Genomic DNA, 22,977 nt, shown 5'->3' with positions numbered 1-22,977 from the left:
TTGCAGTTTCAAGCCTCGGACCAAGGCTTGGACTAAGTGTCACTGGTGGGCACGTAACAAAAAATAGACTGAACATATTTCTCGATTCAGGGGAAATACTACCCCTATTCTAGCAATACAAAGCTAAATGCAAATGGGGGAAGTATTGCTTTAAGAGAGCCAGGGTCAGTGTTATGGCGCTTTGTAATTTTCTAGCATGACTCGGCGATTAACGCAGGATTTTCAAGTCTTTTTAACTGATGTACAGTTATTTTGTTCAGTTTGATTCCTGTGTCGGACGTCGCACTCATGACTCCTCCAGTGACGACAGTCTCTGACTAATCAGTGGCCGGAACCTAGGAACCTCACCGGAACAGGTACTAAAGCACCAGGTACTATTAATAGAAAAGTAATGGAAAAGTTGAGCCGAGCTGAGCTGTGCTATAACTGAATAATGTAATTAGTGAAAGTGTAGGTCACACTAAATAACTTAGGTATGGTAGAATTAATTATACTATATCGTCATTACAGTATTGATAAAACAGCAAAACCTAATGGTGGCCTAAGACCTTTGCACAAAACTGTAAGTGCACTTTCGTGTGCACTTTTGTCTCCTTTTATAGTAAACTTTAGATTTGTCAAGGAGCCTAAATATATATATTTTTAACCATCATTAGTGTTGTGCTGCATAGACAAAACTAATGTATTTTGTTTGGCTCTACTGTCCCTGCAAAATGAAACACACAAGTGTGCAAAATCTCCCCAGTCTAAAATGTAGCACACAGTGAGCTTTTGGTTCAATGAGCGTATCATCAAAAGCACTCTTCTCTCTTTCCACAGCAGCAGTTTTGTGATGGTGATACCTAATTACTGTATCTTTAACTCACCAGCCTCTCTGTATTTTCACAAAGAGAAAGAAAAAAAAAAACCTATCTACTCGACTAAAATGGCTGTTGAAGCACCCACACTCTGTTCCACGCTGTCACATCTTAATGCAAATACAGTATCTGCTTTTTTTTTCTTTTTTTAATCAGCATGTCTGTCTGAGAGTTATGCTCAGACTGAGATATCTTTGGACGGATGTAGGGAGAGTTTACTTCTGCTTCTAATACATGTGAGTGCAGGCTCCTTAAGTCAGAGCATCTCTGCCCAAGTGGCCCTCAGCATGTCTGAGAGGAATTTCACACTGCAGACAAACAGTGGTTCTGTAATGAACAATTAGAATAATAGTTATATCTCTTCACCGTCTTGCAGAGAGAATCTCAGTTCTCTTAAAAACAATAGCTCGGATGATTAGGATTGGCGTCAGCTTATAGTATAGATAGAAGACGGATGTTTCTCATGCACGGACAGACCAATAACATCCTTATCTAACAACCTATCTTGTATCGTGTAGCTGAAAGGCACGGTGGTAAGATATTCAGCAGTTCAGCATGTGTTTACTTCTGCTCATAATCTGCTTTTTCTGTACTTTTCCCTCCCTAATCACGATATCACAGTCATAGCTATCAGACTAAGCCGGATAATATGGCCGACACTAACTGTGTTTTTGCCCAAAGTGAGATTCTATGACAAGTTCATGACATGACATATTTGTTTATCTTGACACCGAGTCAGTCAGGGTTGTATGAACTGTGATAATGGGTCTGATATGTAATTTCTGAGCGATTCAAATTCTTTACTTTTATTGGATCTGTTAAACACAGTGACACATTAATTCCACTTGGTGACATGTTCATTACTGTGTGAAATGTTCTCCGAAATGAAATATCGGTGCCACTGAATTACACGCCTGTGCCACTAATGGGAAAATGTCAGCCTCAAGGAATGCAAAAATCGAGGTATTTAAGTTTTTTTTTTTTTTTGTAGTTTAAGCAACGTCTTGTCTGCTGTAATTGCTCTCGATTTTACTGCAAAAATGTTGGCATTATGACTTCAACAGTGTGGCACAGCTTTTTACAGAGCAGATATGAAACTGTATAGTGCAAAGTCAGGCTGCCTGTCCACGGTAGGTTCTTGTAGATTGAAGATTCTTTTTTGTCGTGTGTTGGACGAACCTTGACAGCATGACAGATCGAACTCTGACATGAGCTTAATGAAAGGCTTATCGTGGGTCTGTGTGGCATCTAGTATATATATAGTAAAGGCCACATTGATGTATTGGGCTCAGAATGATGTTTGTTGTCATCATGAGCCATTAGGGGTAGGAGGATATTATTGACTATTGAGGATATTTTCATGAAACGATAATATTGTAGCTAAAAGCCTGCTCAATCAGGCTTTTAGTGTGCATTTTTGTTTGTTAACACCTTCCCATGACCCTGATAGAAAAATAATAAAAAATGTTCTTACCGTTTATAAAATTCTTATTCCCTCTTCCCTGACTACCAGCTTTATTGTCTACTTATTCCATTTTGTTAATCTTTCATATATTTATGCAAGACACTTAGCATACAATTGTCTTAGCTAGTGTATTTGTGATGGTTTTCTGACCTTTCACACCTTTGAACATTCACACCAGAAAACAACTCTTACATGAGTACTCTTCTGGAAGAAGCTGGAGATTACTGTGTGTCTTCTTCCTCTATTTCCTCATTTTGAAGCAAAAAATTAGAAAAAAGTCTGTATTTTTAGATAGCCTTCATATGATAAAGGACATAATAAACTGTACATATGTCAATAGTGGGAATTAAGCACACTGTTCTCCACAAACAACATCCATTAATCGAACTTCTAAAAGTTAAGGCTTCCTATTATTCAAAGGAACCATACAAATTTTGATCTCCGTTTTGCCATTTTCCTCTAATTCGTCGCGCGCCCCCCCTCTCCAGGACAGTTCTCGCCAATCGCATCTTGCTGACGTTTGTTTTTTCCCCGGTTCACCGACAGGTATTGCCACCAAAAAGCCAAAAAACTTCTATAGTGAACAGGTTTTCTGTAATTTTTTTGTAAACATTTAAAGGTTTCAGGCTCACCTGTGCTTTCCTCCCACGAAAAAGGTTACAGAGACGTCCACGCCGCGTCACGGAAAATTGACCAATGTAATGCGAGATGTGAGCTTAGCGCGACTATGCGAGATTTCATTGGGAAACAAACTTGGCGGCGGCGAAGCAACTGCTCGGAAGGCTTGAATTGCCAAATTTTGATCACATTCAGCGAAGTTTATCGGGCAAAACAGGGGAGGAAAAAATAGGGTGTAAAAGTAGGGCGTCCAATTTAGCTCAAATTTAGCTCTCAAGTCTAAAAATGACATGTTTGATCAAAGTCACACTCATCCTTACATTATTTACATTTTTTGTGTCCTCTGAGGAGCTTTCCTTGTGGCTCAAGGAATTAACATTAACAGTGGAAGACAGTGACATTACTTCACTCTTGCAATAAAAACAAAGGTGGAAGGTCACCACGGTGGCTGTCTTTCCCCCACCGTTTTCTCCACTGAAACATGACAGGAAGCTGCTTTCCCTCTGGGACCCAGTTCTCTGCTTCAGGGCAGTCGTGGTGGAAATTATAGTCCTCGGTATAAATAGGCTGACAGTCTGGCAGTGGCCAGGTGGTCCTATCTGCCAGCTCGGTGTCCTGCTCCCCGTGTGTCAAGGAGGTTGTTTGTCCCCTTTTTAGCACTGGCCTCTGATGAGCTTGTTCTTGTGTATTGATCAGAGGGTGTGTGGCCTGATGGATATTTTATAATGTGCGGCAGACATCTGAACTTTCAGTAATTTGTCAGCATAATGTCGAACATATTTTACTTTGGCAAATAATGAACACCGATGGGTCCCTTTGCACAGCGGCCATAGTCTAGCAGGAAAGGCACAGGTGTTTGTGATCGCACTGACAGCGACTCTGTTGAGTTAGTGTGCGTGAGAACAGTGTGACCGTGAACGCTGAAGCTGACAGCGTTAAGCTGAACTCAGCCGTCATTAAAGTGATTATTTTTACACCTGTAATTTTCCTACTGTGACCTGTCAAAATGACTGCTATGAACAGGGTCAATTGTTTTTTATCTTATGAGATTATACATTAAAAAAGTGTGGTACATCAATTGATTTAATAGTCTTTTAAAGCAAGAATAATGCTTATTTTCCTTGTCTACAAAACTGACTGTGTGTACTTTACACTGGTGGTCAAATGGTGCCGACAGGATTTGACATGCGTACTTTACATTACTCTAACTCCTGGACCGTTTGTCATATCTAGAAAATTCAAAAACAATGTATCTGTCCAGGGTGTGACCCCGCCTTTCGCTCTATGTCAGGTGGATCAAGTGGTAGATAATGGATGGATACCAGAAAGCAGAGAAATAGAGCTTTGCGCCCATATACTTGTCATTACGGTAGACCTAGGGTCAGATATGGAAAGTTAAAGTTATTGGAAAAAGGGGCAGAAGCACTCAAAAATCAAAATAAATCCAGGCGGTCTGATTATCATGATGGTCATAAGAGGGTTAACAAACATCAACTATGGTATTAAACACATGGTGTGATTATGAGCCCCAGTTAAACACTCAACTTTACAAATACTTCACTTTTAGCCTCTGAGTTTGTAGGAAGTTTAAGCTTCACATGTTAAAGCTGCCATATTCAGTTCTTCAAAGAATCACACCTAGTTAATTAGGTTCAGCTAAACACACTTGGACCTCATTTGCAAGGAGGAGACCAGATGTTCAACAATTCACATACTTTTATTTGTTAATCAAGCGTGGGCAGGCTACTTGCTCCGTTGGGCACCGAGGTCTAAAGACTTGTTTATAAAACGGAGTAATGATCACATCGTTGTGTGATTTATGAAATTAGATTCAGCTCCACCGTAGGGTTCAAGATGGGTTCCTGTCTGGGTTTGCTCCCCGTGTCTTTGTTTTCGTTCTCTTTTCACAAGAGACTTGTCAAAATTTCAAACTGCTACTGCCTTTAGCGCGTTGTCAGGCAACCTGCATTTACTGATTTCATTGCTGTTGCAAATGATGTTATAAAGAGAGACACTATTGTGTATCCAATTATCCCTCCTTGTATCCAATCTCTCGCCACCTGGAAACAGTATGGCTGCTGAATATTCAGCATAACAAGGTTTTTCCCTCTGGTGACAGTTTTGGAGCAGCGGCAGTAACAATCATCATTACTGTGTGGTTACTACACACTAGCTGCCTCCCTATTTCACTCTTGGATCTTTTTTTTTGGCACATGCATTTTTCCCATGCTTAACTACATTGTTGCAGGTTCTAATGAAGGTTTGCTTAAAATTCACTTTTAAATGGGCTGTGTTTTCGGATTAGCAGAGGAATCAACATGCTGGAGAGGGTTGTGGATTTACTAAATACTTTATGAACATACAGGAACCTTTTTTCAGTGACTTATTTGTTAGGCAGCGTTGTCTAACTTTTCCCCTCTCGATCCAGTCTTGTCCCTGTGTCCGTCTCTCCAGTCACCATTTCCCTGTCCCCGTCTTCATTTGCTTCCCATCAGAGGTGCCACCTTGTCACCAGTAGCGCAAAAGTGTAATGGGAACATTTTCTGTTCACCTGCAGCAAACATGGTGCCTCCTGGGCTGCTGGGAGGACAGAGAGAGGTTTATCTAGGGTGGCAGGCCTTGTCTTCATCACCATGCCGATAGAGACAGCAGCACAGAGCTCTGGCACTTTACAGTCATTTAAGGCTCCAGACAAAGAGACACTGCTGCTAGACCCCACTTCCTATAATGGAGAGGAGAAGAGAAGACATAGGGCTTATAATCCTCAACGCTTTGCCCCCAGTTAAACACTTCCCTTTGCAAATATTTTGGTTTTAGCCTCTGAGTTCGTCATCTGTGCTGCATAAGTTTGAGCGTCATGTGTTAAAGCTGCCATATTCTGTTCTTTAAAGAACCACACCTGTTAATTAGTTTCAGCTAACTGTACATGGACCTCGTTTCCCAAGGAGGAGAAAAAAATTCACATACTTTTATTAATCAAGTAAGGGCAGGAAGGTTGCTCTGTCAGGCACCAAAGTCAAAAAAAAAGTTATAAAATCACCACATATTAACTGCCTAGTTTTCTTTAGCATGTGTGAGTATGCAAATGAGCTAATCTCGGTGACGCTTTGTGCTGACAACTGAGTAACGATCGCATCATTGTGCATGCGTTGCACGGCTTCAGATCATGCTTCAGAGTAGGCGTTCGGTTGATTGAATTTTTGTTTTCCCACAGTGTGTCACTACATTAATCCATATCCAAGGAGAACTTCATGTAAAGGGTTAATTAAGATTGAGCTCAGTTGTGTTTCACTGTTACAGTGTTTTTTTTTTTAATTTTTCACTGTGGGGACCCTGTGACTAGTGGCTCGTGTTCTCTTCTGACGATGATAGAGATCGTTGCAAGTAAAGACACCGCGAAGCACGCCGAGGAAAGACTAAGCAATGAGCTTTTTTTTTCTTTTCCCCTTCCTCTCCTTACTAACAAACATCTAACAAAGCCATCCCCACTGTGAATTCTGTTCATGATTATAGCTGTCTATCATCATGAATGGAAGGAAATAATTATGACAATGGAAGGAAATAGTTTTAGTCAGTAATGAAACAGAGTTCTTTTCTTAATATCCTCGTTATGTAAATGAAAGTTTGTTAACAATTTCACTCCGTGGAATAAAGACTACGTCAGCTCATCTTCGGATACAGCGGGATCAATATTGTGCTATCATTTGCTGAAATCTGGTGCTAAGCTATTAATTAAAACCTAATTTGAAGTTATCTGGTGGCCTCAGTAAACCATGAGAGGCTTAACACTATGAAAACCAGTTTTTATTTTCAAGCGATTATACGCAATCATACATATGAGTAGTATATTACATTTCCACCAGTAAACCTTCCTAAATGTTACACAGCGGACCTTTTAGGTGAAGATATGGGCACTGAATTGTTGCATAACGGCAATTATTTCTTTTTTTTCTCCCATGGTTGCAAGGAGCTTACATTAGTCATCACCTTCCGAGAGCTTATTTTGACAAGTCTTTAAAGCTACATTACGCTGTATGTACTGCATGTGCAGTGCACCGTCACACGCACTCGTGGCGATATATAGCCACAGCTCTGGGATGGGTAATCAGCTCTAGGTTTGGATAACCATGACAGGCAAAGTGGAAGTGCACAGTGCCACAACAAGCCTGGGCTGTCTCGTCCGTCACCATAATTGCAAACAGTGGATTTATCCCCTCGCTCTCAGATATGACCGGGAATAATGTAGCGTAGTAATGTAGATCTTGCATCACTTTAGTCCTTTTCCACAGTTTCATTGAGTGAAACCTGCAGCTTTCCACCACACAGTAGTGTCATTTCTGTGAAGTTTGTAGTCTCCCAAGTTGTAGTTATAAATTTACATATTTGGCCACGAGCAAGACGCCCTACAGGGAGTTTTTCGGACCGAGTTAAACTTAATTGAATATCGCGAGCCCCTGTATTAATTCTGAACTCTCAGATATTGAATGCACAATCCATTAAAAGTTGTAATTGTATTACAGAGGCGGTTTCGACACATAATATTGGTCTATTACTTAACCAATGCCTAAGCATTAAAAGCTATTCACTCAGACTCCTTGAATGAACCTCATTTGGCGCGGGTCAACTCGCGCGACCAGTATGTTATATTACCAAAAGCATAAAGGGAAAATTGAGCCCGTTTAGATTATTATTATTCTTTTTTTCAGTTTTTTTGTTATTTATTGTAGGTGTTGGCATAAGTGTTTGTGCTTGTCTGGCAAGAAATTAACTTTGTCACAGTGGCCCTAAACAATAGCAGGCAGGAATTGCTGAGCCTAATGTTGCACCCTGGGAACGGTAAAGTCATTTCGCTCTAGTGGACCACTTAATAGCCTGGGCTGATGCAGAGTTTGGAAATCCATCAGTCAATTGAGGCAGACAGAGATGAGCAGTCTTCTGAGTGCCACAGTGATTAGAATTTGCGGAAACAGGTAGTCGGGCAGTGGTGCTACTCCTGTTAGGAGTTATATATGAAGACTTTCTACATGGCACACAATGGCGTCTTGGACACCACCCAGTGTCATGGCATAATGAGTGCAACGTCAGTGTGTTTTTGTCTATTTTTATTTTGTGCAACAACCTGAGTCGCAGGTTTGCTTATGAGTTTGTCCAGGACAGCACTGTTGACGGGTGTTTGTGTGCGGTTTGTTAGACCGCCTGTGAGATACACTTGTACTGGTGCAAATGAATACATTAACTGCCAGAGAATAGGGAATAATGTTTGAGATGGCTCCATCAATGCACTCAGAAACTGGTTTTCAACATGTTTCTGGACCATCACTGACCACAGATATAAGAGCTTTGGTTGTTTGTTTAAGTTGCTATTCATTTATGATAATGAAATCAGAGATGTATAGTAATGAAATAGAACTACTTCAGTGCTGTACTATCTGTACTTTACAGATAAAGTACAGATAGTACTTTATCTGTTTTAAAGTATTATCTCCTACTTTTTTTTCTCCTACTTCTACTTGTACTTCACTACATATTTTTGATGAGTTTGATACTTTTACTCCGATACATTTTTCATGTGCTGCATCGTTACTTGTTACAATTACAAAATTGTTACAAATCATTCCAAATCACAAATACCACCTTCAACACCGTAACCGCTAGCTAAGTAGCTAGCTACCCGCGGTTCCAGACATGCTGCAGTGGACACTTAGCAGCTAAGCTAATGTTAACTAGCTGGCTATCGCAAAGCCTATATGTGTTTTTGACCCATCACTAATGTCAACTATCTTTTATTTTATGACATACTGTATATAGCTTCTGTTGCCAAATATACATCATAGACCACGTTTATTTTTGTGCTGCCTAATAACATGCCTGTATTTATCATAGTGTAGTGTTTTATACATAATGCAATACCTCTACTTTTACTTTCAGTACTTCAGTAGTAAATTAAAAAAAAGAAACTACTTGCAATACTTACAAAAAATTACAAAAAATGTTGAATACATTAGTATTTCCACTTAAGTGTGGTGCTTAAAGAACACTTCAGCTTCTACTGAAGTCATTTTTTGATGGAGTACTTGTACTTTTACTCAAGTCCTGGTCTCTAGTACTTCATACATCTCTGAATGAATTGAATAGCATACATTTATTAAACGTGTGTCTATATTGGTTGACAATATGGGTACTGCGCCAAAAACACATAACTAGCAAAGCAATAATTCTGTATGGTATAAGGTATGACAACTCGTAATTAATGTAAATGTCACAGAAAATATGATGAGTTGTTGTACATTTCATGTTCATTCTGACAGACAAGAATGCAGACAAACTGAGAGGTTTAAACATGAAGTCATATAAGTAACATATTCTATTAGCGGATTTGGAGATAGATGGCACACAGAGAAAGTCTAGCAACGGAAAGTAGGTTATGCAGCGTTTCATTATTTTCTCTGCCAAAGAAATAACTGGCATGTTCCTGCTGTGGTCATGTGTGGCACTTGGTGTCATAGTTTGTCCTTAAAGTGTATATATGTATATATTATACACTACCAGTCAAAAGTTTGCACACACCTTTCCATTTACTTGAATGAGGAACCTTTGACTGGTATGTAATAAAAAACAATCCTACCTCATGTGTGCATAACGACCTCTATCTTGTCATCATGTGGATGAGGGGCAGACAACCTGACCCACTGTGTCAGTGTAAGAATTACATGCTCTACTAGCCTCGGTGTCAGCACTCTCATCTCATTGCTCAGGATTGTAAACACATTGACACCAATGAAGTAAATCAGCTGTGGTGCAGCCAGGACAACAGGAAAGGAATTATTTACCTTGTGTGCATTGTATGGCATTTTCTAGCTCTGGTGAAAAGAGGAGGGGTGGTTAAGACAGGTACCCTGTGTGCGAAAGACATCATGGTCGCAAGTTCGACTCCACCCCTGTCTGATTGTACTCAATTCCATTGTAAGTCGCTTTGGATAAAATCTTCTGCTAAATGACATGTAATGTAAAGGAGGGATTACGTGTTGTTCATAATAAAGAAAATGACCCGGCATTAATTGTCATAGCAGGGGCAAAGGTTAAAAATGTGCTGTCTTAATTATGTTAACGTGGGGGAGAAATATTGAGGGCTAAGAATGAATGATTCAACAGATGCAACATTTCTGGAGCCTTGTGGAATGACCCTCTTAAGGCTTGGTGCGTGTGTGTTGCAAATGGTTCATGCCAATCATTTCAAAGGCAATATGAGGGGAATTATTGTTGGCTCTGGATGTGTTTTTAATAAGAATCGCTATTAATGCCAGCCCGGCTGTTTTCTTACTGCAAATTCACTTTTTTTTTCTTTCTATTTTTTTTTTTTTTCCAAACTTGGTGTGTGAATTCTGCTTAAAAATAATAATTGTGAGGTTTTCGAAGCTTTAGAACAGTCATTTTATATGTACTTAAAGGAATACTATTGGGCTAAATACAATCAGTGAAGAATTCCAAAGTTGTGTCACCATGTTTCTACAGCAGCCCAACCAGAGTGGAGTGATTAATGTTTTAAAGCAGAAGCTTACTCCAAAAACAAGGAAGGATTACATCCTTTCTGATATGTGAAGGCCACCATAGTTGCCTAAAGTACTTTGGGAAGTGAGGGATGATCCTCTGTATGTTACAATTTGCAGTCTCACCATTAGATGCCATTAATTCTTACACACTGGACCTTTAATAACATGAAAATGTGACATGTTTGCCAGTTCAAGCCTCTTTATTTAATGGTGTGTGCTTCATATATCTCGATGACTGACCCTGGGGACCTGTGATGGGTATTTTTCTATGGAGAACAGCATATTGTCAACATGTTCATCAATAAATATACTAGTAAATGTTCTCTCCAGTTAAATCTATATAGCTAGGTGCAGTTCTCTTTCTATAGGCTGCCTGTTGTCTATCTTGCATTCAAACTGTGTTTCGGCTGTATTGTAGCAATGGGCTAAACATGTTCTCTCTCTCTCCCTCTCTCTCCCTCTCTCTCTCTCTCTCTCCTCCTAAAGAGCTCATAGCTCTTATCGGAGGCAGCAGCAGTGTTGAGACAAGGTAATTATGTGTTAACACAGGAGGCTGCATTGAGGAGCAAAAGAGATTCATCTGCTTTTCAATCAGAGGCTCTGAACTCTGCAGACCTGGGGAGAACACAATGAACCGACTGAATGACGAGTCGTCTTCATCATTTGTAAAGAGAGAATGGATCGCAATATTTCATTATTGCTGTTGATGGAGTAACATCCAAATTTAGATGATTAATTAATGGATATGGATTCTTCTTTGTAACATGTAATACATGCACTTAAGTGCTAATTAGCAGTCATCTTCAGTCTCTTTTATTGATATGTTGTTGTTTTTTTTTATGCAGAGCATGGACAGATATGAAACAGTGAGATTGGTGTTGCTGGCGCAGGTGGAAACCGACTCAGTTGAAAGGGAGGGAGTCATTTAGGCCACAGATGATGATAATGATGATGCCTATTTTTGTCTTACTTTAATGTCAGTGAGACGATGTTTGAAGGGGCTTCCCTTTTATGTGCTTTGTACAGTGTGTATGCATATGAATGTAGTTTGCCACAAGCCCGGCTGCATCCCACACACAAAATTATAAGACAACAAGCTTGATTTGTCTATTCATTTAGAAACAGCCGCACTCCAGTGAGTTGGGAGTAGGGTTGGATACTGAAAGCCAGTACTTTTTGTACTTGGTACCGATTCGCTTCGGTACTACTGAGTATTGGTTCCCTTTTAATGAATTGGTGCCAAATTTCGGTACTTGATATGTCTGGGAGAGTGCATGAGACTACGAGAGCGCGACAGCAATAATGGTGAGCCGAAAGCGGTCGAAAGTGTGGCTGCATTTCAAACAATTAGACACAGACAGCACTCAATGTAATATTTCGTGAAATGCAAGGCGGGCCGGGGAAACACCTCAAACCTGATGAAGCATCTGGTCAAAGGGGATTTATTTAAAAGCTGAAGAATGTACCATTTGTGACTCATGGAAAGTGACGACTGCTGCATCAGCTACCAGTCCAACGGTACCGTATCGGTTCAATTATGAACGGTACCCAACCCTGGTAAGGAGTCTTGCTTTCGGTGTTGTGAAATCCTCTAGCAACTAAAGAGGCTTGTGTGTAATCTGACTATTTGGAATCTGAGTCTCATCAGATGAGCTAACCTTTTTAATTTCTATGCCGACCTTCCGTCATGCATATTTTCCTACTTGAAATGAGTTTAATATTTCAATCCCTGTGTCATTGGTCTAACCGAGACATTAGAACAAAGACTAAAATGTGGGGTGTCTGCCTTTAATAGTATTGGCCTCCCTGTGTCATCTTTCCCCGCTCTCTACACGTGCCTTGGCCTGCCCCCCTACCTTTCTTCCCTGACTTAAGTGCTTGTGACAAGGGGAGCTGAGACCCATCTATCCCTTCACACGCAAGACTGCTTTCTCAAACCTTTATATACCAAAGGTTGCTTGACTCTACGTCTACTGCTCTTTTTCAGCAGTGCATCGCTGTATGCATTCACCTCTGAATGTGCTGTGCATTTTGATGGACAACTGTGCACAGTAATCAAAATTTTGTATACTTGCATACTTGTAAAAGACTTTAATTTTGTAGTGTGGAGGCTGAAGACAATTACCAGGACCTTAAATTGTTCTTTCTAATTGCCGTGCGTTGGAATAATTCACTCTTAACTTCCTTCTTTGTCAAACCTTGCCTTAAAAACGAATGACATACACTTGAGGTTGGGTTTGGATTTCCTCCTCTGAGGGAAACTTATCCACACAGTAATAATTTACCCACCCAAATTTGCCCGTCAGCCGTTATTAAATCTTCATTGTTCTCAATTGAATTCCATTTCTTTTGGCAACACTTAACGGTATCTCGTGCCGAGGAGCGGAGCCCGCCCCGTGTCTCTGCGTTTGCGTTTGTGTGTGTGTGTGTGTGTGTTAGTGAGAGGGTGAAAATGATTTCCCCAACCTCCTCATTGGCCATGATTGTAAAGACGGCGGCGCGCGTCTACGACTGTTAAACAACACCCAGTGGCTCACAGCCCACTCGTAAATTATCAAGCAACAGCCTCTCCCAAGTCTGTCCTCAGTGAAACAGTTCACTCCATAACTAGCTCCACCGCTGTCAGTTATTTACGAATTATTGAACATGCCTTTTCTTTATTACCTGGGTTTTATGACACGTGGAATAGTTTTCTTCACTGGACCAGAGTTTACTCTTGAAAATATTTTTGACGGCCCAAAATTCTGGCCATGCGTATTTAATGCCGGTCATACAGTATTCTTAAATAGACACACGTAACAAGAAACCGTTTTCATTGAATTCTGGAAGTCTACAAAAAGGCAAAAATCTAATTATTATAAACCAAAGGGGAAATAAACAATGAATACCCTGATGTATGCAATTTTTTCCCTTTTAATTTTGTAATATTTGTTCTGATCACTTGTTCTGATACATTTCCCCCTGTTTATTTGGACCATATTATATGGTAAGAAAGTAATTGTCAGATGCATTGATAATTATAAATAATAGTTGCAGTATAATAAAATCCAATGAATACTCCTTGATAGCTTTCGCTATAAACATTGAAGAATATTCCCACTTTGCTTTGTGTAACCGCTGAAGCTATCGTTGCTCCAAATCTGTCGGCCCTGTATTTTCCGTACACCCTAAGACGCAATTTTATGTGATTTGGGGACGTGCACATTTTTTTCTGGCTTTCTCTATACACTTAGGGGCTTGTTTCCTGTCTTGGGGTAATAGAAAATTGTGTTGCTTGTGTCCTCTGGCTGTGTCTAACATTGTGGAAAATTGTTTTCTGGCCCAACATGAGAGTTTTCAGCTTGAGCCATGACTAAACAAAGATGCAACCCAGTGAAAGCCGCTTCTTTGTTTGGTGGAGAACAATAGATATATCTTTGGATCCTCTCTACCTCCCGGCGTTCTTCCACTATTGTAAATCATTTTAAAACTGACATTTTGAATGATGTGTAGTGTTTAATATTCAGTGTGAACGTCCCAAACATCAATCGGTACAAATTCTATGCATTTAAACCTCGTCTGTTGCTCCTTATAATCATCTATTGGTGATTTAAGTGGGTTTTCTTTAAAAAAAAATACACATTTTTTGCATCAGTTCTCTGGGAAGGTAATGATGTTAGGAATTTAGCCAAAAGAAATTCATAATCATATAATTCCTTTGTGGCCACAGATGGCAGATTTAGTTTTTCTATGTGCCCATTTTTAAGAATTTATTTCCAAGTTTTTAAAATGTGACTCCACATATTGCAGCACAGCGATGCTGCCATCTCTCCAACATGTTGTTTGCCATAGTTTGACAGACTGTCATCTCTTCAACATGCCAGCAGGGGCTCATTAACAAACAAATACTGTACCACATGAATGCATGTCTGTAATGGTGAGAGAGCAGCTGTGGCTGTATTCTTTTTCTTTTTTTTGTTTTTGTTTTGTTTTGTTTTTGTGCTTTTTTAGTAAATAATATACAATTTTCTCGCACAGGATTAAAAACGGGGATCGTATTGATTGTAGAGAAATTGCGATGACAGACGCAACCACATCAAACATGACAGCGCTTGCATCCGAGGGGGTGGTGTTTTCCTTCCCAATGACCCACATGCGACATCTGACAACTGCAGTGTTCTTCTTTTTCATCATTACTCATACACTGTATGCATTCAGACAACTGGATCAAATCATATTATGCATCAGGAGTCTATTGTTGACTTGGAGAAAACATACATTCATACATTCTCAAGTGTATGTGGCACTCTCATTATTTTGAACACTGAACTGCAACCTCAGGTTTATTTTTAGTGAATCCAAGGATCTGTGGGGTAATTAGTGTTTAACATGTTTGCCCTTAGGTAGCACTTGTACATCGCTCTAAAGCACTGGGATTTATATAGCTCTTGCATATAGGTGTAGAATAAGAAAGTATACTCAAAGTGGTAATTATTCAGAACAGAAGAATGCTCAAATTGGTGTTAACTAAATATAAAAGTGTATATATATAATATATGATCTTTTTGGGACAAATTCTGCATTGACAATGCTCCTCCTCTTTGCCAGTTTTACCACAAACGAACACATGTACATGGAATAGATTCAAGATTCAAGAGTTTTAAATGTCACGTGCGTCGTTGCACTCGTAGAACCCACCGTGAAATGTAACCCCGAGTCGCTCTGAGACTGTAAACGTACAAGTTTACAAGTGAAATAAGTCCAACAATTGGCAAAAAGGAACGGTTTAGTGATTAGAAATGAACATTATTTCTTGATCATCCATCATGATGTTGCAATTACAAATATTCTGGATGACATCGCACACCATTTCAAAGTAAAAGTGTTTGTATGACGCAAAATGAATCCGTAAATAACAAAAAACCGACAGAAATAAAACAAAATGAAAACATTACATCAAAATATGCATGTAAACAATTGTAATTAAAACACTAGACAGGCTTATATATAATTAAATGTTGAATTTAATCATTTCAGAATACGTGTCGGGAAGCAGGACACGGACTGGCGGGGCCGCATGTGGCCCCCGGGGGCTGTGAGTTTGAGACCCTTGATTTAGAGTGTCCAATTTGCCTAATCCCCAAATCTGCATGTCTTTGCACTGCGGGAGGAAACTGGAGAACTCGGAGAAAACCCACGTCCTTGTTCCGATCGGGTCGCAAACACAGGTCTTCTTGCTACAAAGGAAAGAGTGTTAACCATTTATACCAACCTGTGTGTCTCGTAGTTATATAATATAATATTTGTGTTTACATCCTTGGACATGCTGAAGCGAAACCTTGGGTGGCTACATTTGCTATTATGCAGCTGTTTCTATGTGCATCCAGCAGCAACACTGGTGTAGGTTGTGTTACGTGTCTTCGTGAAGGTTATGTTATCATTTCAATGGACGCGTTGTGTCAAGAAGTTCACCTGGCGTGAACAAGGAGTCTGTGAATCACAACAACACAATTTATCTCTTCATACCGTGTCACGGTATGATCGAAAATGTAATCTTTGGTCTTTTGAGAGGAAAGTGTTTTACCACAGTAAAACTGTGAGAGATTGACTTTGAATCAAAGAACCAAGTGGTTTTACTCAAAATACTCATGTACTGTATACTGTGTTTGTGCAAACATGTTCGTTGTAGTCAGGTCGTGCTTTTTCTTCTCCCCTCCCCTTACCATTCTTGATACTCTGGACGCGTTTCTTTGAGTTTCAGACAAATGTAAACTCCTGTGAGCTTTCGTTTGGCCCCTGCGTGGGAGACGAGGTACTTTATCACGGAGATAAGCGCGAAGGCTGAGGGACGGCAATGGGAAAGAAAATACACACGCGAGCCGCTCGTGAAGCGCGGATCAGTTCTTGTGAAGTTGGTATGATTAATCCAAACGCTGCGAATGTATGCCGAGGGTGATATGATTTGTGTTGTTCATGGGCTCCTCTTTCCCTGCAGGGAAGATAAAAGATGAATTGACCTATCGGGTCCATTGTGGGGTATCTTCCTTCTCAGTCACTATAGGGGTTGGTTGAGTCTGATAATCCCCTCGTCACTGAGGGGATCCTTTAATCCCCGGTAGACACAGGTGTCTCGCCTTGTGCGTTTGTCAGGATAAAAAAAGCTATGCGTGAAAATACATATGAAAACACATATACTGTTCTGTATATACATACTGACACACGGCTCAGCCCGTGCAACATTTTTCTGAATGATGAATACCTCGGAGGGGAACGTAGAAGAAACACTAAAACTGACTGACTGTCTTGCAACAAACTGTTTGAGGCGCTTCCATCTGGTCAAATGCTAATGCGGCATGTCCATATCTTGCTGCACAAGATGTTAACATTGTGTATATATATATATATATATATATATATATATATGTATATATATATATATATATATATATATATATATATATATATATATATATGTATATATACATATATATGCTGTTCTTGTCGTCTTCTTCTTCTTCTCTCTTATTTTGACAAACACGTTTGTGCCTCAAATAAAATCGGGCCATTTCACATTAATAATGTCTGTGGTCACAGCAAGCGCTTACTGCATGAAACTCGGCAAGCTTCTGTGTTTATGCCGAAGCTTGCATATTGATAAGTGTGCTGAATTTAAATGACAACATCACAGACTGATTTTAAAGGCCACTGTGAAGCTTTTGTCTCCCCGGCTTCTTATTCATAATCTTTGCCCGACACATTTCCTCAAATCAGTGACAGGAGCTTTTTTTTTCCTGACTATAGGTAGGTAAATGGTAATAATAACGCCCCCTCTTTAAGGAAAGTTGTGTTTTTTTAAGGGAAATACAAATAGGGCTGAAACTAAGGATTCTTTTTTAAACAATCGATTAATCTGTCGATTATTAATCGGATAAAATGAACTTTCTACAAACTTACCTTGAGTCTCCTTCACCCATAGCGCCAACATGCAGCGATGTTGTGCTGCCGTGCCATGCACGATCAGCTGTGCAGGTTTTGCACCTAGCGCTGTTCTTTGAAGGTGTAGTTAATGTAAGGTGTTGCCGTACATTTGACGACTTGGGTCACACCTTTTTCTCTCTGCTAATGTTGTTCTCTGCTGTGTCCGCCTCCGCCATTTTTTCAAACTCTTCGTCACGTGAGCTACACAAGGCGTGGCATTGGTTCTCTTCTTCTTCTTCTTTTACGGCGGTCAGCATCCAGCTTAATGGCGGGGGTAGCAACTGTACGTGTAATAACGTAGACCCAACAAGGCAGGACTTTGTGGGGACGACCATTAAGATGATGATGTTTTCTTTGGAGATAATGATGATTTTTTTTTAAATATATTTATCATTCACGTTTGACTTTTTCCTCATCCTCCAAAGGTTAGGTCCTCCAATCCCCCCCCCCCCCCCTTAGTCTACATTGTTTTCTATGCTAAAACCATCTGGACGGAGGAAACAGTATCTGATAAACATCTCCTCACTATGCATTCCGTCTGCAGAGATCAAGAACACCTTTTATGAATAATGTACCATGAGGTCAGTGGTTTCCGTAAGGACACCATGGAAATGTGTTTGATTACATTGCGGGCGAAAGCACGGGACAAATCTGAAACATCTCAACCCAAACAAACCTGGGAGGAGTCGGTGGACGTCTGCAGCAATGCTTTTGTTCTCATCTTGTCTTTTTAGAGTCGCCACATCAGACACAGATACGGTAATGATCAGTCCGTGGAGGAGCTGATCCCGCAGTTGCTTTCGATCAGGTGGAAAGAAGGTGTCTGATGTGCCTTTGAAGTCGAGTTTTCACAAACTTCACACACTTTTTTCCCCCCCCAGTTTCTAATGTGATACCGAAACCTTAAATTTGCTGTTTGAAAACGTCGATAAATGATGTCACGGGACATGTGGTACTGGTAAAAGCCGTTTGTTGTTCGGCCCGGGGGGGTTTAAACACCTCAACTTTTTGGCTCCGTCAGCTGCTTACTGACCACAACATATGCTGTAGTTATTGGTTGCCAACAACAATCTGTGTACACTCATCTGCAGCTTGCTACACCCATGTGTGAATGTTTCCTCTCTCCTTTTTGGGGGCTTTTGAAGATGACAGACAGAAATGACAGATTGTGACTGATGAAAGGATGTTTTCAGGGCGTTTTCAGGAAAGTTCTTATGAAAACCTTATTTTTAAACCTTAAAGTGCTGGCTATCTGTTAACATACTGGTGTGCATGAGTATAAGAGTACATGTGCATCCTAAAATTGTGTGAAGTCAACTGTAGAGCTGCAACTAACGATTATTTTCTTAATCGATTAATCTGTCGATTATTTTCTCGATTAATCGATTAATTGTTTGGTGATCAGAATATCGGTGATCGGTGTTCGTCAAACCTGGAAATGATGAAGTGTCTTGTTTTGTCTACAAACCAAAATGATTTCTTTGTTATCCAGAGCAAATAAATGAAGAAAATATTCACATTTAAGAAGCTTAAACAATCGGAAATCTTGTTTTAATCATGAGAAAAGCATCAAACCGATTATTTGATTATCAAAATAGTTGCCGATTAATTTAGTAATCGATTAATAATCGATGAATCGTTTGAGCTCTAGTCAACTGCAACTAACTGTGGTTTGTTTCCAGTGATAACTAGACTTCAAACACTTAAATATGTATACAGCGGAGTCAGTGCACATTTACATAATTTAAAATAATCATACTACACAAGCAGGTAAAATGTGTGTACATTTTAAATCTAGGGTTGTGTAAAGTAATTTCAATGTATTTAGAATTTTATACCAACAAATGAATATTCTGTTGGGGTGTGTTTGAGTTGCATTATGTCGTAGCACGACACTATGGGGAAGTGGCCATTTATCTGACTGCTTTAACTTTATGCTTCAATATTAATGTAACTGTACCCAGAATGCACATATAAGAAATGAGCAAGCTGCAGGAGAACAGTCACTGAATGTTCCAATGTTCAGTCCTCGATGTAGTTTATTCCTCCTGATAAAAAATCTTTTCATACACACGAATTACATCATGTTTAAAAAAAAAAAAAATAAAGAAAAAAAAAATAAAGAAAAAAAAAATGCAAAACTGCCAGATTATGTTAATCCAGTTTTCTCAATGTGAAGCACACATATTTGTGGCCTAAGATTTTCACAGTAACATCTTTGTACGTTTGGTATGTTCTTGGCGACAGTCAAGGTCTGGCTTTTCAACTCGGCCACTGTGAGTTGCTTTCTATTTTATGTGCTTTAAAAGGAGCAGTTTGCAAAGACAGACGTGCTTCGTGGCCTGCAAGGATGCCACGGAAATGTTACCGTGTGTGTGTGTGTGTGTGTACACACCGAGATCCTTTTGTGATCATCACACACAGTATGTGTCCGTTTAAATGTACCATCTTGTCAGGGAGAGATATGTGATAAAGATCTTATGACTTTTATAACATAATGCATAATGCAATTAAATAAAAATACCCACAAAGCTGTTGTGTGATATGCAATATTTGCTTTTTTTAAAGAGCTGCATTGAGCTGCAACAGAATATTGAGTAATATTTTAAATCAATAATTAATTTATTTTGTTCACTTTAAGTTACATGATTGCGTGCTTTGAACAACAACCCACAAACTCAAACAAAATATATTATATTACATACATATATGTATATATATATATATTTATATTTATCAAGCATGTCAGGTGGCCTTCATATCCCCAGAGAGGACTTGAACACTATGAAACAAACTCTCTTCACTTTTTCCCCTCTCCCTGTCTCTGCTGTTTCCACAATCTTCATTGATTTATGTGGGCCGAGCCATTTTTTCTCCAAAAAGCAAATCCATTTGGGCTGCTGTAGTAACATAGCAGTACATGATTGTGGCTTGCCTAAAGTAAGACTGTAAGCTGGGGACACACTATACAAGATGTTTCGCCTGATATTACCCACAATTCACAGTTGGGGACAGTCGGCATGGTTCGTTGGCACAGAGATCTGTTCATGTGTGAGGGGGGGAGGACTTGAAACGGCAAGTTTGTGAGGTGCCAACCTCAGTCCTAGAGTCCTAGTAGCAGTGTGTACTGATTACCGACCCAACTGCAAAAACATGTTGCCAACAGCCAATGAGAAAGAGTAGGGGGGACACAGGAAATAGTGTCGGAAGACGACATCAATGGCGATGTTTGTTTATCCTCTTGTGAGACTTTGTTGGTTTCAGTTGGTTTGACAAATCACGTAGTCTGGGATCTCTCATCAGGCGCAGTCGTTAAACATGTGATCCCCAGTCTTTCAGAGTCATAATAAAAATGTCAGCTGAAACCAGTCGGTATGCATGTACGCCAAATCTTTTCAAAATTGGTAACGACTGTGAAAGTTGTGTAGTGTGTCCCCAGCTTCAGGCTCAATCCCATTTCACCTGTTGCTCCTCTAACTTGGCATACCACTCGGTTTTGCCCATTCACCCGTAGGCATGAAAGGAACCCTGGGTAACAAGTGTTACCATCATAAAGCTAACGTTGGTTAGAAAGTTGTGTAGTTGCGCGAACCTCAACCAAACCTGTTTCCACTCACTTGTACAAACCATGTACAGGTCCACGAGTATTCTTACATGTTGCTACTTTGCTAGCGATAGCGTTTTTTTTCCTCATGACCTGTTGCAAAAACATGCCGCCTCTGCTTATGTAATTACATACCACATTCTTGTAGGGGTGTCCCATTTCGTACGGGCTAGGTTTTAACCACTAAATATGGAAATGAGATTGGCCTTGTTCTAAAGAATCTTTGGTTTAAAGCCATTATACACTTATACGAACATACTTTCAATTTCTGCCAATAATCTCTCAGTGGACTTCATCCCAAGAATGTAGAAAATGTTAACATATCTTCACACACATATGCAAGACTCCATTCAGACAGTATTGCCAGGCAGAGGGGATCAGGGTTCGGGCATCGGTGTGACCTTCTCAGTGGCCCAAGTGTGTGTTGCCATGGCATGACTGATGCCTATTATCATTGTTGGAGAAAGCCAATTACTCTGGTCATCACGGCCCCCTCCGGGCCTCTCTCGGTGGAACGAACTGCATTAGAGAATTCTCTGTGCATCCCTCTGGCAGCGTTTTATATTTCATCTATGCTGATCCCCCAGTTTGAATGATAATAGCGTAGTCGCTCCCTCTCGCTCTTCAGAGCGCTCTCTGGCCCAGATGAGCTTTTGCTCCACAAAGCTGGAAGGTCGTTGCTTCTTGAAGAAGCAGATGAATTACATTCTTCTGTTTGTCTTCTTGGTCTATTTGAGACAAAGCCCGTCTGTTTTGACCCCTTCTGAGCGGCTTGCCTCAGTCCTCAGTCCTTGATCGACTGAGGAATACATTAATGAGCGAGTCATGCTGAGTTACAGTATATAGTGTATGAGAATCATCTGTAGCATTCATATGAATGAAAACCTTTTTTTTTTAATTCTGTTTTTATTTCCAAAACAGATTTGCCACACGACCAGGGGAGAGGCCGAGGTCGAGGTCCTCCCTATGATGTTCAAAGACCTCAGATCAAACCGAGTCACAGGTAGGAGGCTTGAATTTATGTTGGAAACAGTTGTTGTTGTTTTCACTCCAAACATTTCTTTGACTTCTCCTCCTTTTTTGCCTAAACCTTTGAGCCCGCTTCACTCTTGCTTGAATTTGGATAAATTCCCCTTTCACTTACATTTATTTCCTCCCAAGCTCACTTTGGTTTGTGCAGCTTCTCTTAATGTATTCAAACTCACACATGGGATTCACATATCACTCATGCAAAAACACACACACACACGCACACATACAATCATACAAAGTCTCAAATTCAAAGTGACCCACAGGAGTAGGATTCCATGTGCTTGCGAAGCCTGAAACGTTAACATTGCAAAGTGAGAAGACGCCTGTGAAGCGATACCTGAGAAGACAACGTGCTAACTCAAATACGACAGGTCTTGTGAACGCTTGTGCAAAATTGTTGCGAAAACACGCCGGGTCGTCGCTCGCCTCCATTCTGTGTTGCATTGTCCCCAAAATAGGTTCTCTAGCCGTACGTCATTGAATACCGAAGCCAGTGAGCGTCCTCTGTATTAACCTGGAGTTTCACCTCCAAAGTGCTGTCTGACATAGTTTGTACAAGACAAGATTAAATAGAACTTTAACAATTCATGTGCCAAGCTGAATTATGGACAGAGTAGAGTGAAATGGGGGGGGGGGATAGAGCAGGTAGACACACAGCAAAATGACCACTGGGTGGACCACTGGTACTTGAAAACTGAAAACCTGTTACCAAGGAATTAAGTATCATGAGATCTTAATATGCCTGGACGTTGACATCCTTACTTCTGACAAATTATAGGCTGATTTTAAGCGCCACATGTGCTTTTCAGGTTGCTAGTGTTGCTTTGATGGAGATAAATCAGACTACGACTTTGATAAAGACCGACATATTGCCACAGTCCCCAGATAATGTGT

General features: G+C 40.1%; 1 protein-coding gene across 3 annotated transcripts in view; it reads left to right on the top strand.

Annotated features, from left to right (window-relative positions):
- enox2 (ecto-NOX disulfide-thiol exchanger 2) overlaps positions 1–22,977 on the top strand; it is a 160,512-nt gene that overhangs the window by 16,822 nt on the left and 120,713 nt on the right. For all 3 annotated transcript variants that reach the window (XM_058649921.1, XM_058649922.1, XM_058649919.1), the window contains exon 2: positions 21,973–22,054. In XM_058649921.1, coding sequence (XP_058505904.1) covers positions 21,973–22,054 — 82 coding nt within the window. The remainder of the gene's footprint in view (positions 1–21,972; positions 22,055–22,977) is intronic.

This window comes from Solea solea, chromosome 14 (assembly GCF_958295425.1).
Source record: "Solea solea chromosome 14, fSolSol10.1, whole genome shotgun sequence".
Taxonomy (NCBI): Eukaryota; Metazoa; Chordata; class Actinopteri; order Pleuronectiformes; family Soleidae; genus Solea; species Solea solea.
This window is presented reverse-complemented; position numbering and strand designations above follow the sequence as displayed.